Source organism: Puma concolor, chromosome C1 (genome assembly GCF_028749965.1).
Source record: "Puma concolor isolate L17-30 chromosome C1, mPumCon1.1.hap2, whole genome shotgun sequence".
Taxonomy (NCBI): domain Eukaryota; kingdom Metazoa; phylum Chordata; class Mammalia; order Carnivora; family Felidae; genus Puma; species Puma concolor.
This window is the reverse complement of record NC_141674.1, coordinates 193180146-193195634: the sequence shown is the minus strand read 5'-3', so window position 1 is coordinate 193195634 and position 15489 is coordinate 193180146. Positions and strand designations below refer to the sequence as shown.

Here is a 15489-nt window from a genome sequence, read left to right as displayed (position 1 = left end):
GCTGATGGCTCAGAGCCTGGAGCCTGTTTCCGATTCTGTGTCTCCCTCTCTCTCTGCCCCTCCCCCGTTCATGCTCTGTCTCTCTCTGTCCCAAAAATAAAATAAACGTTAAAAAAAAAAAAAAAAAAAAAAAAAAAAGGTAATCTGGGGCACCTGGGTGGCTCAGTCGGTTAAGCGTCTGACTTTGGCTCAGGTCACGATCTCACAATTCGTGGGTTCAAGCCCCATGGGGGGCTCTGTGCTGACAGCTCAGAGCCTGGAGCCTGCTTCAGATTCTGTGTCGCCCTCTCTCTCTGCCCCTCCCCTGCTCACTCGTGCTCTCTTGTGCACTCTCTCTCAAAATAAATAAACATTAAGAAAATTTAAAAAAACAAAGATTCTCTACACCTAACATGGGGCTCGAACTCACAACCCTACAGTCAAGAGTCAAGTCGCATGTGAGACTGAACTAGCCAGGAGCCCTTCCCTAGAAACAGGCTTTTAAAATAGCCTTAGATCCCAGGCTAAAAACTCTAGTGTTAGTAGCTTTGATAATCGCTGATAGTAACAGGAATCTGCTAGGGGAGAGTAGCAAGCAGTACAAGTGCTTCCCAGCAGAAACAGGAGTTAATTTTTTATTCTCAGTTTGAGGGTACATCCAGGAAGTAGCATTGGGTCTGGGCCTGGGGACTCCAAGCCTCCTCCCTGGATAGTTGGAATCTGAATAGTGAGGCTTTCCCAGGGTCTAATGATTAGGAGCAGGATTGAGTGACTAAAAAGACAGAGTCTGGAGGAGAGGACAGGCACTGGAACAATTAGGGAAGGGAGTGAGGGAGTTCAGTGCCTAGCTGGCAGGACAGTAAAGAATCCAGGCTCTCGGGGAATGAGGCAGAGACCCATTGAGTCAGACCTGCCTCTTCAATGGATAGAAGCTGTTTGAAGAAGGCAAGTCCCAGGGCTTCCAGAAGTAGGGTATCTGGATTTGAAGTAAGGCCCTCACACATCCTAGCTCTGTGACCTTGTGGCTACATTAATTCAAATCTCTGGACCTGTTTCTCCCATCTCAAAATGGAGATAATAGTGGTACCTGCTACGTTGCTGTGGAAATTAAATGAGTTGATGCAGGTAAAGCACTTAGAAGGGTACTTCGCTCTATAAATAACTTGATCACTATTAGCTGGTATTAATCAATGAAATTCTTGGCACCTTCTGACATAGTAACTGCTTAGTAAATATTAGATCCTTTCCTCTTGGATGAACGTAAAAATCTCCTAGGAATCATAGGGGAGCTACACAGAGAATTTAAAAACAAGACAGTATAGAAGTTCTATAAAAGACTGCGTCCGGAGGCTGCAAAGGGTCAGAAGCAGAATAAAAGATTTCTTGAAAGAGGTATTTGAAGTGCATCTTGAAGAATGACTGCAATTTTTTAAAGTGCCGATGAGGAAAGAGGCATTTTCAGATAGGTGACACATTAAGGGCAGATGTACAGAGGTTGGAAAACAGGCTGTGATCAGAAAAAAAGAGAATAGTCCCATTTTGTAGGGACGGAGGGAGGATAGAAGTTTTACAAGTTGGTGTCAGGTTTGAATAGTATCTTACATATGGGCAGTTCTTTTGGGGATGAATTTGAGAAGTCCCTGGACATTTTCCTTTGATTTTTACTTTACTGAAGTTATGCAGGCCAGCGGCCTTCCAAACAACAGATGGTCATTTGGGACATTTCTGGAATGCAACTATTATTATCCATACAGAGCACGTAATGAGAGAATGTTTAGCAGTCTCAATATCCATTTTAAATGTACCCTTATGTGACTTTATCTTCTCACTCTCCTTAACTGAGGATATGCAGCAAGGGTCACATCAATGAAATAGGATTAAATTGTCTAAAAGCAGGGATGAAGAATGTTCTTCGTTCTACTTCCAACACGTTACCTGGCCAAGACCTGCGTTTCAGTTTCTCTCTCACTAGGTGAGTCGTCAGGCAAATCATTGCTCAGAGTTGTTTCCTCATCTAAAATGGTAGTAACAGCGTCTGCTTTATCTCATAGGCTTGCAAGGGGGTTCAAAATGGACAATGTAGGGGCGCCTGGGTGGCGCAGTCGGTTAAGCGTCCAACTTCAGCCAGGTCACGATCTCGCGGTCCGTGAGTTCGAGCCCCGCGTCGGGCTCTGGGCTGATGGCTCAGAGCCTGGAGCCTGTTTCCGATTCTGTGTCTCCCTCTCTCTCTGCCCCTCCCCCGTTCATGCTCTGTCTCTCTCTGTCCCAAAAATAAATAAATGTTGAAAAAAAAAATTTTTTTTTAAAAAATGGACAATGTATATGAGGCATGTATTTTTTTTTTTTACTTTTTTATTGTAAGGACAAAAAATTTGCCATTGCTAAATTGTATTTGTTTGGGGGGGGGTGGGGGGTGGGGAGTACACATATATCCCCAAACATGAACACCAAGGTTTTTGTATTTGTATTTGTCCACAAGCCTATCTTTTCCTAATAGGGAAAAACTCCAGTATTTTTTAATGTTGCTAGAGTCTGTTACTTTTTAATTATATTGTCCATAAAGTATTTCATTGAGTATACATGCGGTAAGTTAGCCGTTTTCACTTATGGTAGGGTTTTAACAGCCCTTTGCTTCAGAAGCTTCCATCTACACCAACTCCAGGTCAAAGCTGTCTGCCTTTGTCATTATCTGGCTTGGAAACCTTCAAGTCTCTGCCCCACGCTGCCCTCACTGGAGCCAGGCTGAATGTACAACATGACCCCACCCTAATACCAAACAGATATTGCAAACACCAGCCAGATTGATCTAATTGCCTCCCAAATGTGTCACTGTCCATTCTTATTCCTGCCTTTATCATTCTGCTCTTTACCCCCCACCCCCGGAATTTTCACGTGTTTTCTTTCTTTTGTGTGTGTGTGTTTCCCTTTTTTACAAATTACCAATCAAGGTCCATCCAGCTCAAGTCCCAACTTCTTTAAAAAAACTTTTCAATTCTAGCCTTCCCTGACCCTCTGAACTTTTTTTTGGATTACTTGCCTAATCACATAATGACTAATTTTTAACAATTTTATGTGTTTGAGACAACTCCCTATTGTAGTTTTCTTAACTCTTTTGTATTTTTATAGCATCTGACAGGATACTGAATGAATCATTTTGAATTCTCACACGGTTCCCAGCCTTGTGCTAGGGATGCTGAACACGAAAAATAAATATGGTCTGAGTTACTGTAATCACTTCTGGGGCGTCAAAAAAAAAAAAAAAAAAAAAGGTGGCCTCTTTTATCTTAATTCTCCAAAGTCAGAAACAAACAAAAATATCTCATTTTCTATGTATACATATGCTTTCTGCGCCCCATGGCTCAAAAACAGGTCGCTCGGTATACTGGCTCACATGAAATGTGAGCATTGCTTCTAACAGCAGAAAACTGAAGGCCATCGAAAGCTCCAGTAAACAGACCAGTCAAATAAGCTATGAGACAAAGGATTATGTAACTATTAGCAAACCAGGAAGCTTTATAAATACAATATGGAATATCCAAGATATAATTTCCAAGACATCCAAGTCTATTTCGATGGACAAAGTAAAAGGTGCAGAGCACCTTGTATTGTATGCTACAGTTACTGTATGTTTAGACTAGTTTTGGAAAGACCTAAGGACTTGTTGACATTGATTGGTTGCTTTTATGGAGGTAAACAGGAGGCCTGGGGTTGGGGGGGTAGGGAGACAGACTTCACTGTATAACCCCTTGATTTTTGAACTATGCTACTGTACTATTTTTTAAAATAAAAATTAAAAGATACCAATAAAAATATTTGAGGCTGTGAAGATTTTTAAAGTCACATGTTTATCATTTATCATTTTGAGATTTGCAAGACAGCTGCAGTTTGAATTGACTGTTCTAACTCCTTTTACTTTTAACCAAATTTTTAATCATTAGTTTTTATCAATATGTTACATTTTGGCTGAGCTCAATCCCTTTAACATGTCAACGATTGTCAATGATTTGGGGCTACTATTCCCCAGTTGCTACATCTCGATCTTTCCATAGCAACAGTTCCATAATCTCCAGGCTCTGGTTCTCCAGAAAATGAAGCACTGCCCTCTGCTGGCTCTCATAACACTGACAATTGGAAAATTCCTCATGAGGGTGGAAATACTGCTTAGTGCAGATTGTAGTCATCAATACATAGAAGCACTGATTAAATACATTTTCTTTCGAATGTAAACAATTTCCCACATGTAAAGTGGTCTCCCATATAAAGAAAATCCAACTGAGAGGAAAAGAATAGCACTGTCTGATTTGGCTAGGAAAATTCTGACCTCAAACATATCATTTCATCTCTTTCGTCTATAGGGACCACAAAAATAAGACTTCAAAATATAATTCCTAAACTCTTTCATAAAAACTACGGTTAAAAAAAAAAAAAAAGGCCAAAGGTTGCATATATTCCAAACTATGATGCGGCTGCTTCCGGTATTCCAGTAAGTCAAGTATGCTTGACTTAGACATACTGCCTTCATCTCAGTATTTACCTGCAGCAAGACCGCAGTATGGAAGTCCCTTCCCAATAGGTTCTCATATTTCCAAATCCAAGTAAAATGTGCCACTCGGTCCCCACCTGCACACCCAAGCCAGGCTTATGAACCACAGCCTGGGAATCAATTACCTGTAAACACCCTTCCCAAGACACTGCTACTCAAAAACCACACTGCCAAAAACCCTTAAAACAAGCTCTCCCTGGGGCGCCTGGGTGGCGCAGTTGGTTAAGCGTCCGACCTCAGCCAGGTCACGATCTCGCGGTCCGTGAGTTCGAGCCCCGCGTCAGGCTCTGGGCTGATGGCTCAGAGCCTGGAGCCTGTTTCCGATTCTGTGTCTCCCTCTCTCTCTGCCCCTCCCCCGTTCATGCTCTGTCTCTCTCTGTCCCAAAAATAAATAAACGTTAAAAATAAATAAATAAATAAATAAAAACAAGCTCTCCCTTAGGTCAATGAGGCATTGTTTTCAACTTGCAGCATTTGCCTGACGAATGGTTGTTGTAATTTGTGACAAATTTGGGAATCTTTCCCTGAGCTTATTTCCCTCCTTGGGACCAGGTGTTCCTTTAGTAACACTGCACACCCCATCTCCTATCATACTGCTTTCAAGTGGAATTTGTTAATTCTGTGAAGTTTCAGTCTCAAGTAACCCCCAACGTGAAGATCCTTAGGTGACAACAAATTACAGTAAAACCTTGTACTGCGAGTAACTTGTTCTGCAAGATGAGCAAACATTTCTCAATTTTAACTTGATAAACGAGCAAGGTCTTGCAATACAAGTGGTATATGGTGCCAAACGTCAAATCACAACTAAACCAATGGTTCTCTTTCTCGCTGCGGACCGTGGGTGATTGTCTCCCACGCTCAGATGCTTGCTCTCAGGCTGTGGTGTTTGGCAGAAATCAATGATTTTTCATTGGAAGTGTGTCTGGCACTAGTGTATTTTTTTTGTCACTTCAAAGCACCTCTGGGCAGTCCTTTGCTTGTCCATACAAGAGTAAGCTTAGGAATGCCTTGCTTCATTCTAGGTCAGGCTGCCTGCAGATAGAGACCCTCTGCTGCCTTATTGCCAGTTACGTTAAATACATACATGACAAGAGTCTCTCGACATTGTACTGTAGTTGTGGTGTCTGGGTGGCTTGGTGGGTTAATCGTCTTTTGACTCTTGGGTTTCAGCTCAGCTCATGATCTCAGTTTTTGAGTTCGAGCCCCACTGGGCTCCGTGCTTACAGGGGAGAGCCTGCTTGGGATTCTCGCTCTGATCCTTCTTTCAAAATAAACTGTACTGTAGTCAACATTCATTAGTGATGGTGAAAGTCATCCTACACAATAACCCTCCTCTCTCACCTCCCTCACACCAGCCATGAGGGTTTTCAAAGGTACATGCAAGTTAATTTTTCTTTGTATTTTGTATTTTATTATTTTGTATTAAATTACAGTACTGTAACCCTTTTTACATGAATGTTTTTGGGTTGTGGAATGAATCATCTGAGTTTCCAATATTTCTTAAAGGGAAATTTGCTTTGACATACAAGTGCTTTGGATTGTAAACACGTTTCCAGAATAAATTATGCTCGCACACCAAGGTTTTACTATACTTCATCTGCAATTGAAGTCATTGGTCCATCTCTACACTTGATTTCCTTTTCTCCAGTGTTTCATGGAGTATTCCAGCAAACATTAAAATACCCCCAACATCCCCACTGAGGAAAACCAGCCTGGGTATTAACTTGGTTAACTCCCTGCAAAAGTACCCAAGGTCTGAACCATTATAAACCTGCAGGGCTAAAAATCTAGTAAAAAATTTATCTTTTTTTTTAATTTTAGGAAGTGCCTGCACACATGCACAAGCAGGGCAAAGGGGCAGAAAATCTTTTTTAAACGTTTATTTTTGAGAGAGCATGGGGTGGGGGGCGCAGAGAGAGAGGTAGACAGAGGATTCAAAGCAGGCTCTATGCTGAGAGCAGAGAGCCCTATTGGGGCTCAGTAACCATGAGATCACAACCTGAGTCGAAGTGAAGACACTTAACCAACTGAGCCACCCAGACAGAATCTTAAGGCTTCATGCTCAGGGCAGAGCCCAACATGGAGCTCCAACCCACAACCCTGGGATCACAACCTGAGCTGAAATCAAGAGTTGGGCACTCTACCAACTAAGCCACCCAGGCACCCCTCGTCAAATTTCTTAATCCAAAATTTCCACAAGTGAAGTTTATAGAGTTTCTTTTGAAAACAAGGCAAATAGGAAACTTGCAATATTGTGGTCAAAGTGGTACCCTCGTGCATTGGGTCCAGAAACTATACTATGATCGAGTCCATTTCTACTAATTTGGGCTAAATATCTAACAATGCTGACCCAAATTTATATTTTTGAATTACATATCCATTGAGTTTCTTCCCTCAAAATGGGAAAAATATAAAAACCACCCCATGTAAGATTCAGAGTCAACAGTTGTCTTCAAGCTTTTATTTAAGGGCAATTATCTACAATGAACATTAGATCTTATTAAAAGCAGCCACGTCCATGGACTGCACATAGTCCTCAAAAGCAGTGATCCGCTCCTCCAGCATATCTGTTCCAACTTTATCATCTTCCACTACACACTGTATTTGAAGTTTTTTGATTCCATACCCCACTGGAACTAGTTTAGCTGAAAGAGCATCAAGAAAAAAACCTTAGAAAAGGCCTGTTCTTTGACAAAGGTGGTAATTATGCAAACTCCAGATGCTATTTTCAGAAAGTAAAGACTGAACTCACAAGAGCCCCAAACCAAGCCGTCTGCTTGAATGCTTCGGACGCACTCCTCTAGTTTTGCCATATCTGTCTCATCGTCCCAAGGTTTCACATCTAGTAAGATGGAAGACTTGGCAACAAGCGCAGGTTCTAAAAAGAGCACAAACAGCATTACTCAGACACTCAATTACGTTTTCTTCATTTTAGTCGAAGACATTTTTAAAATCGTCATCTGTTTTCCGGTGGGTCATCTCCTCAGCCCAACAAAACCACAGAAGTCATCTGTTTGTCACTCACATGCCCACTTTCTGTCGTGCTAAGAAAGAGGTATTTAATTGTGTGACAGTTTCTTTCCCACAGAGGAATGCCACAACTGCTACCATAAGAGCGGCTGCAGACCAGTAGCTGTGGAAGTTTTATGAAGAGCCACCTACACGGGTTTTAAAATACTGACCTATTCAACAGAGGAAATTACTTTGGCGAGAAAGCTTCAAATGAAACTACTCACGCTATTATAAAATTAAAGCAGTACAAATTATAAAATGACCTACTTTTGGCTTTCTTTGACTCATATTGTGCAAGGCGTTCCTCTCTTAGCCGCTTTGCTTCTTCACTTTCCTATGAAGAAAAATTAAATTCATTTCACAAAGCTAGTTGTTCCTCAGCTCAAAAGCTAGTGGACCATCACAACAAAGACCAGTCTCATCAGAAAAAAGCAAATCCATCACGAGCTCAGCCGAAAGATGGTGATTTGGTTTTATTCATCATTTTTAAGTCAGGTAGGTAACAAAGCAGTGAAACCAGAATTCAAATCCAGGCAATTTCACCAGAGCCTACAACTAAGCTCAACATACGAATTCATGTATGTCATACCTCCTCATCATCAGAACCGAAGAGATCAATATCATCATCGTCTTTACTATCTGTTGCTCCACTTCCTGTGGTGTCTTCCACGTTAGCAGGGCCATACTTGCCCAAAGCTTTCTTCACTCCTGGAAGGCTTGAAAAAAATTTTTAAGTTCAATCACGATGAAATGGGTACGATGTTCTTTTTCAGACCATACACCAGAACTTGTTTCCATCCCTATTTATCAATAGAACCCTTTTGTACTACGAATTTACCCCTAACCACTCCCAGATAAATACTTTTGCATCTTTACCTCCTCACCCAACAAACATTAGTAGCACGTGAGACGTTATTACATTCAATACTCACTAGGATTTACTCTTTCAGTATGAATATTTCAGTTTGAGATTTCATTAAGTATGCTCAGTTCCATTCTTAGTGAACTGGAGTCCACTTCCCCAAACTTCCACCCTTGTTGGCAGTTTCAGAAGAATGGCCAAGTACTGAATGAATGAGCCACCCTCTCACCCCAGAGGTGGGCCCCCCAGGTCAGGGTCGAGGCACATTGTCTGGGCAGTGTGGGGAAAAGTTGAACTGCTGTTGTCCATGTTCTACCTGTTCTGTGAAAAAACGGAGGACTTCAGTCTCTTGGCCTTCTCAAGTCACAAAGATACTTAGCTCACAATATCCCAACAAAACTAAAAAGTAGCCTGGGTCCCATTTGGTCAGGTGTTAAATCTTGGGTTTAAGTTTAGAAAGCATCCTGCTCTTCAGACAAATACCAAGATAATCTTACCTGGCCTTTTCCTTTTCGTAGGACTTGATGTGATTATACCAACGTAGGGCATGATACAAGTCGGCAGGTGGGGGGCCGGAGACTGCTTCAAATACCGCCACGTCTGCTTGTGATGGCACATACCTGCCGCGAACACAAAAAATAATTACACTCGCCTTTAAAAGAAAAAAAAAAAAAAAAAACCACCAACGCCAGCAAATAAATGACAAACGCCACCCCTGTCTAACTTATTCCTGGGAACTGGCCCATTTGCTACCTGGCAACCTAAGCTGCCTGGTTTTTCAGTAAACTCGAGATCAGGGACCACGTGTTTGGTCCTCTGCGCTACCCCGAGAAATCCCTGCTACTTGGTGGACCTCAAAGATTGTAACCTCTAACCCAGACCTACAGGCTTACACTCGCTAACCGAGTGAAGCCGCGGGAAAACCCGGCTGAACCACGTCAACGGAAAGAAAGCACACGTTTAATCCCTCACCCCTCGCAGGCCCGCTGCCTTTTCCCCAGCGGCGGCAAAGGCCGCGCCACGTGGCCCGACCGCAGGTGCCCGGCCCCAGCCCGAAGCCCGTCCTCACCCCTCGATGTAGCTCTTGTCCGCCAGGTAGTCGTTGAGCACTTGGAGGCCGGCGGGGGTTTTCAGGTCTCCAAAACCCATGGCGCCAGCGGATCGCGGAACGGGGCAGCAGCGGGGGGAAGAACGCGAGCGCGGGGAACGAGCGCCTAGCGCTAAAAGGGAAAAGGGGCCGCCGAAGGCCGGAAAAGGCCTTATATAGAGACGTAGGCGTTTCCCTCTGCCGCACGGGGCCGAAGGTTAAAGGTCAAAGTACGTTAATCTCCACATCCTCAAAGTAAAACTGGGTGGCTCTGATTTGAACGGCCCACATGTTATTCGCAGGCCTTTGTGTTTAGAAATAAACTGATACAAAAGGGTGTTTCTTAAATAATTACCGCGCGGCCCCGGAACACTACAGGAACCGCCCCTTGAAGTGCCGGAAATGACCGAAAACGCCCGGCCTCAGGAGCCTGACTACTTCCGGCGGAACTGCGGTTCCAAGCTCTACCACCCCCACCCCGCCCCCGCTCCCGCCCCTTCCAACCGACTGGCCCTTCGCCCCGCCCCCTTGCCAGCTGACGGAAATTGCCGAACTCAACCTGAGCGGGGAAATTGTCGAATCTGGGGCTTCTAGTCCCTCCTGGCTTCCCGTTCTCCGGGCCCGGCGGGCGAGGTTAGCCGAGGCCGCCATATTGAATCAGCAAGCCGGTCTCTCTGAGGGGGTTGGTGCGGTGCAGACAGTTCTGCAGAGCGGCTTCGGCGGCTCCAGGGGGAAGGTGAGGTCGTGCTTGGGTGAGAAGGCTGAGGTGCCTCTTGCCACAGGAGTTGATTTCTTGACGAGACTGTTTCCGTTGGCCCAGGTGACTCATTCTACTCTTGTCCTTGACTGGGTGCCGCGTCCCACCCCGCCTCTGGCACCCCCGAGAGCCGGCAGGTGAGGGCTGTTAGCCATGGTCTCTGGTCTTTCGGAGCAGAAAGCTGGTGGAGGAGTAGGAAGCCCTGGGAGCGCTGGCCCGGAGACAGGCTTGTGGGTGACCTTCACTGTGCAAGGGAAATGCAGGTCATTCCCCTTTGTGGAGCCGAGGCCGTTTTGTTCCCGGGGAGAGGATCTATGTACTTGACTTAGGCCCGCGGATTGAGCATTCCCCCCACCGAGTTCACACGTACTTGGTACAGTACGTTTGGCCGCTATTGCCTTAGCCTCCATCCACTCCTCGGGGTTTTTTTTGTTGTTTTTGCTTTTGTCCATTGAGTGCGTTGGGGAACATTTTTTATCCCTTTCCCTGGTGGGGAAACTGTAGGAAATATTTAAAAGCTTTGCCCCAGGTCGCATTGCGGATAACACAGCTTCGTTGCTTAAAAGTTCCTGGGATCTAACGCGGGTACCGGGAGACCGTGGACGCGCCCCAGCTCCGCTCGAGAACGAATAGAGGGCGTTGAAAATGTAACGTGAACCGTGTCTGCTGAATAAACTTCAAGTTGTTTCTTTACGGAATGTTCTTCTTTCCACCGAGTCGCGTGTGCATCGTTAAGCAGGGTGTTTGCTATAAGGCTGTCAGAGCACCTGCACTTTTTAATTCCAGGGAAGTGGAAGTTAAGTTTCGGCCAGAGATTAGACATAGAATTCATTTAGCAAATAGTTCTCGGACGTCTGCTATGAACTAGAACCGAGTCCACGAAGAATAAAATGGGTGATGGGACTAGGGAGTAGTTGGGAAATTTAGGACAGGCTGATCAAGGAAAGTCTCCCTGAAGAATGGCTTTTAAGCCCGAATTTGAAGGACAGGGAGAGGCCAGAAAGCTCTGAAGGAATGCATTGAAGTCCGAGGCCACAGTCTGTGGGAAGACGGGAGAGGCTGTAGGAACAGTGTAGAAAGCAGGAGACCTGTTGGGGGGCTTTTTATAATAGTTCAGGCAAGACGATGGTGGCTTCCAATAGAGGGGTACCTTGGAGAGAGAGAAGTGCGTGGATGCAGGCTGTATGGTAGGGAATATATTGTATTGTTCCTATGCTAAAATTGTCCAGTCTAGTTTTAGAAATGATTGGTCATTAACATTTTCCCATTTGGAGGCGATTATCTCCATTCCCACGCGGTAGATAAATACATGTAAAGTACAGATTAAAGTTTTGTGAAACTGTCTTTTGTTGGGGCTATGCACTATTCCCTGCTGGATTTTCAAGAGACCACCTATTTCTGCTTGATTTCCTAGCTAAAGTGGGCAATACTTTTATATTGTATGGAGACAACAATAGTAAGAAAGTGTTGATGTTGTGTGAAATATTGATTATTGATTTTCATTCTGTCACTACTCTTCAGCAAATTCAGATTTACCTTTATATAGCAATAGATTTTAATAAGATAGAGTTTACTCATTTTGGAACTTGATAAGATTATTTGATGGTTATTTTTTCAAGGGCTAGGTCTTCGGAAAAGGGAAATGACCAAATTGCACTATTTCTCTTCAAGGAGCTTACAGTTTAGTAGGTACTAAAATCAATTACTAACCTACAGTTTAGTAGGTGGAATAATAAAGTTATGTACACAATGTGTGCCTATGGTACAGAGAGGGAGTACCAAGGAAGAGGACTTTGAAACTGATCTTCAGTGGCTATTTCTGTCTACATTGAATTTAGTTCTAATTGACATTTACTGAACTCCTACTAATACCACATAATCTAAGAAGTATTGTTTGCTTCCTGATCTGTACATTAGGCAGAAACTCTGATTTATCAAAAATCACTCATTGGTATGTGGTAGCCTTCATGTCTGCAAATTCAGTATCACAAGTTCTGAATTAATGAATTTTATGAATTAACAAGTCTGAATTAGAAAGCTTGTTATACCTCTTCTATAATAGATATGTGAAACTTTATGCTTAAAACTTACATATACATACTGTTTTCTACTCTCTTTACTTTTGAAAATCATTATGTTGATACTTTTTTTTTTTTTAAGTTTATTTTGAGAGAGAGGGTGTGTGTGCGTGGGGTGAGGGAGAGTGAGAGAGAGTCCCAAGCAGGCTCCATGCTGTCAGTGTAGCGCCCCAGGCAGGGCTGGATCTCATGAGCCATGAGGTCATGACCTGAGTGGAAATCAAGAGTCTGTCACTCAACTGTGCCACCCAGGTGCCCCTACATTGATACATTCTGATCACGTAATTTCCATTTTTAGAAGTTCCAAGTGAAAAATTATAATTTAGATGCTTAGCCCATTTGATCAAGTGAGTAGACAAAAAGTTCAGTTCCAAGCCCTTATGATCAATGAATGGATGAAAACTCTAAAGTTCGGTTAACATTCTGTTTGCTTACATATGTCTTTAATTGGTGTTATTTATATAATTCATTCCTATTTCTTTCAGTAATTCAACAAAGATTTATTACGGGATACCGTCCTGTGTACTGTAGGATGTTTAGTAGTACCCTGGCCTCTACCCACTAGATGCTAGTAACTGCCCCCCCCCCCCAGCTGTGACAACAGTGTGTACAGATGATGCCAAATGTTCCCTGGGAAGCAAAACTGTACCTGGTTGAGAACCACTGTTTTATTTATTTGTTTTTAAATTTTTATTTATTTTGAAAGACAGAGAGAGAGAAAGAGTGTGAGTCGGGGAGGAGCAGAGAGAGAGGGAGAGGGAATCTCAAGCAGGCTCTGAGGTGTCAGCACAGAGCCCGATGCCCGGCTCGATCTCAAACGGTGAGATCATGACCTGAGTCAAAATCAAGCCTCAGATGCTCAACTGACTGAACCACCAAGGCGCTCCTATTTATTTATTTATTTATTTATTTATTTATTTATTTATTTATTTTTAATTGTTTTTAACGTTTATTCATTTTTGAGAGACAGAGACAGCGTGAGTGGGGGAGGAGCAGAGAGAGAGGGAGACCCAGACTATGAAGCAGGCTCCAGGCTCTGAGCCAGCACAGAGCCTGACGCAGGGCTCGAACTCACAAGCCGTGAGATTGTGACCTGAGCCAAAGTCAGACTCTCAACTGACTGAGCCACCCAGGCGCCCCTTTATTTATTTATTTTTTAAAGTTTATTTATTTTGTGAGAGAGAAAGCACGAACAGAGGAGGGGCAGAGAGAGAGGGAGAGAGAATCCCAAGCAAGCCCCACCCTGTCAGCACAGAGCCCCACGCAGGTCTCAAACCCACAAACCATGAGGTCATGACCTGAGCCAAAACCCAAGAGTCAGTTGCCCAACTGATTGAGCCACCCAGGCACCCTGAGAACCACTATTTTAGAGCTTACTGTGTATCAGCCTTGGAAATAGGCACCAAAGATACAAAGATTCAAGAAGTTCATTAATCCAATGAGGGTAGAACAGACCTATAATTGCAAATCTGTAAAATAATTGTACCAAGCCCAGAAAATAGCTCTCCAGATACTTAAAAGGCTTGGACTTCTGAGCCAGCTCAGAATCTCAGGAACATTTAGTAGATAACTGCTTAGAACATGGAAAGTTAGGGATGCCTGGGTGGCCTAGTCGGTTGGGCGTCCGACTTTGGCTCAGGTCATGATCTCATGGTCCGTGAGTTCGAGCCCTGCGTCAGGCTCTGTGCTGACAACTTGGAGCCTGGAGCCTGCTTGGGATTCCGTGTCTCCCTCTCTCTCTGACCCTCCCCTGTTCATGCTCTGTCTCTCTTTGTCTCAAAAATAAATAAACATTAAAAAAAAAAAATAAAAAAAAAAAGAACATGGAATGTTAGAATGAGTATTGGTACGAAATGAAGGCAGAAGGTCTTATTTACATAGTATTAATGATAAGCTCACTTATTCTTAAAATTTATATTACTACATAGTAGTGTTTTACATTTGATTGTTTATACTTTAAAAACGACAAAACTGCCCTTTACGTAAATTTGATTACTAGCTGTTCCTTCTTAGCTCCTTGACATTGTACAAGTCAGTTAGTTACTCTCTCTCAGACTGAGTATTCTCATCTCTAGAATTTGAGGAAAAAATATCAGGACTTGTGAATGTTCAATGAAATAATGTGTGTTAAGTGCTATTAAACTTAAGAACCATTACCCAAAAGTTTGTAATTAGAGTTTTATTATTTCCTATGATAATATAACTCTTCTTTGTTTTATTCTTAGCAATATGTTAAGGATACCTCTAAAAAGGGCCTTAGTAGGCCTGTCTAAGTCTCATAAAGGATGTGGTGAGTATTTTTTTTTTGCATTTGTGGGTACTATTTTTGCATTTACTGTCTTTGTTAATTCATTGGTTTATGGAATGTTTCTTAAAAGACCCTAAACATAATTTGTTTTAAATAAAATAGAAACAAATGACCCTAGTCAAATTGAATAATTTTAAAAATATAACTTTAAACAGTTTATAGAAGTTGTCATGGAATAAAAAGTGGTAGGAACTATCAGTCCCAAAATGGAAAAAGCAGTCCTGCTTTTGAAAAGTAGTATTCCCATGAACATGTTTTCCACGGTATTAAAAATTTTAAATTAACTACCATTAAAAGTGGGCAGCCATATTCTACCTTGGTATTCAGTTTTGGAAAAGTTTTTGTCTAATTCAGTATTCTAAAAGTTTGCATCTAGAGAAATAGAGGGGAATAGTGTAAAATGAGGAAAAATTTTAGACTTGTAGGTTAGAGTTAACCCATTATCCTCTGCTATAATAAATTCAACTCTTAATTTATTTCTCATCTCAATATTTTTGATGGTCAGTTCGAACAACTGCCACAGCAGCAAGCAACTTAATTGAAGTATTTGTCGACGGTCAGTCTGTCATGGTGGAACCAGGAACTACCGTACTCCAAGTAGGCATATGTTCCAAGTCTTTGTTTTTGTATATGTTGTGGTTTTTTTGTATCAATTTATTTCTGTTACACTGTTTATTTACTTTAAAAAATTTTAAGATTCCTTGATAAATGCTCATAAAAGAACTATAGACAGTAAAATTATATGAAAGTAAACTGGATTTAAAATGTTGGCATTTCAAAGTGAGCTATCATTTATCTGTTTCTGACTTTCTTCAGTGAATTATGGCAGTTATTTTGTTTCACTTCTGCCTTCCGAGTATATA

The 15489-nt window shown here is 42.5% G+C and overlaps 3 protein-coding genes and 2 non-coding genes across 7 annotated transcripts in view; 2 read left to right on the top strand and 3 right to left on the bottom strand.

The window, feature by feature from the left end:
• The window catches only part of CMKLR2 (chemerin chemokine-like receptor 2), a 49542-nt gene extending 47487 nt beyond the window's left edge, over positions 1-2055 (top strand). The window contains exon 6 of the transcript XR_015255473.1: positions 1832-2055. The gene's annotated coding sequence lies outside the window, so the exon portion shown is untranslated. The remainder of the gene's footprint in view (positions 1-1831) is intronic.
• Positions 2056-6968: 4913 nt separating this feature from the next.
• EEF1B2 (eukaryotic translation elongation factor 1 beta 2) lies at positions 6969-9719 on the bottom strand. Its single transcript, XM_025932028.2, has 6 exons — positions 9466-9719; positions 8894-9016; positions 8124-8250; positions 7802-7868; positions 7275-7400; positions 6969-7167 (listed from the first exon to the last, which is right to left on the bottom strand). Exons 1-6 carry the CDS (start codon positions 9543-9545, stop codon positions 7013-7015), a joined length of 678 nt encoding a protein of 225 aa, XP_025787813.1. The 5' UTR covers positions 9546-9719; the 3' UTR covers positions 6969-7012.
• Positions 7531-7663, bottom strand: LOC112849153 (small nucleolar RNA SNORA41). Its single transcript, XR_003222581.1, has one exon. It is a non-coding gene; the product is annotated as a small nucleolar RNA SNORA41 (small nucleolar RNA).
• Positions 7949-8026, bottom strand: LOC112849150 (small nucleolar RNA SNORD51). Its single transcript, XR_003222578.1, has one exon. It is a non-coding gene; the product is annotated as a small nucleolar RNA SNORD51 (small nucleolar RNA).
• A 344-nt stretch (positions 9720-10063) lies between the features above and the next one.
• The window catches only part of NDUFS1 (NADH:ubiquinone oxidoreductase core subunit S1), a 30325-nt gene continuing 24899 nt past the window's right edge, over positions 10064-15489 (top strand). The window contains exons 1-4 of one of the 3 annotated variants that reach the window (XM_086719426.1): positions 10080-10219; positions 10304-10377; positions 14544-14608; positions 15132-15223. In XM_086719426.1, coding sequence (XP_086575552.1) covers positions 14548-14608; positions 15132-15223 — 153 coding nt within the window. In that variant the 5' untranslated portion in view covers positions 10080-10219; positions 10304-10377; positions 14544-14547. Of the gene's footprint in view, positions 10378-14543; positions 14609-15131; positions 15224-15489 lie in introns of all 3 variants that reach the window. The other 2 variants (XM_025932854.2, XM_086719425.1) reach the window with 2 other exon arrangements.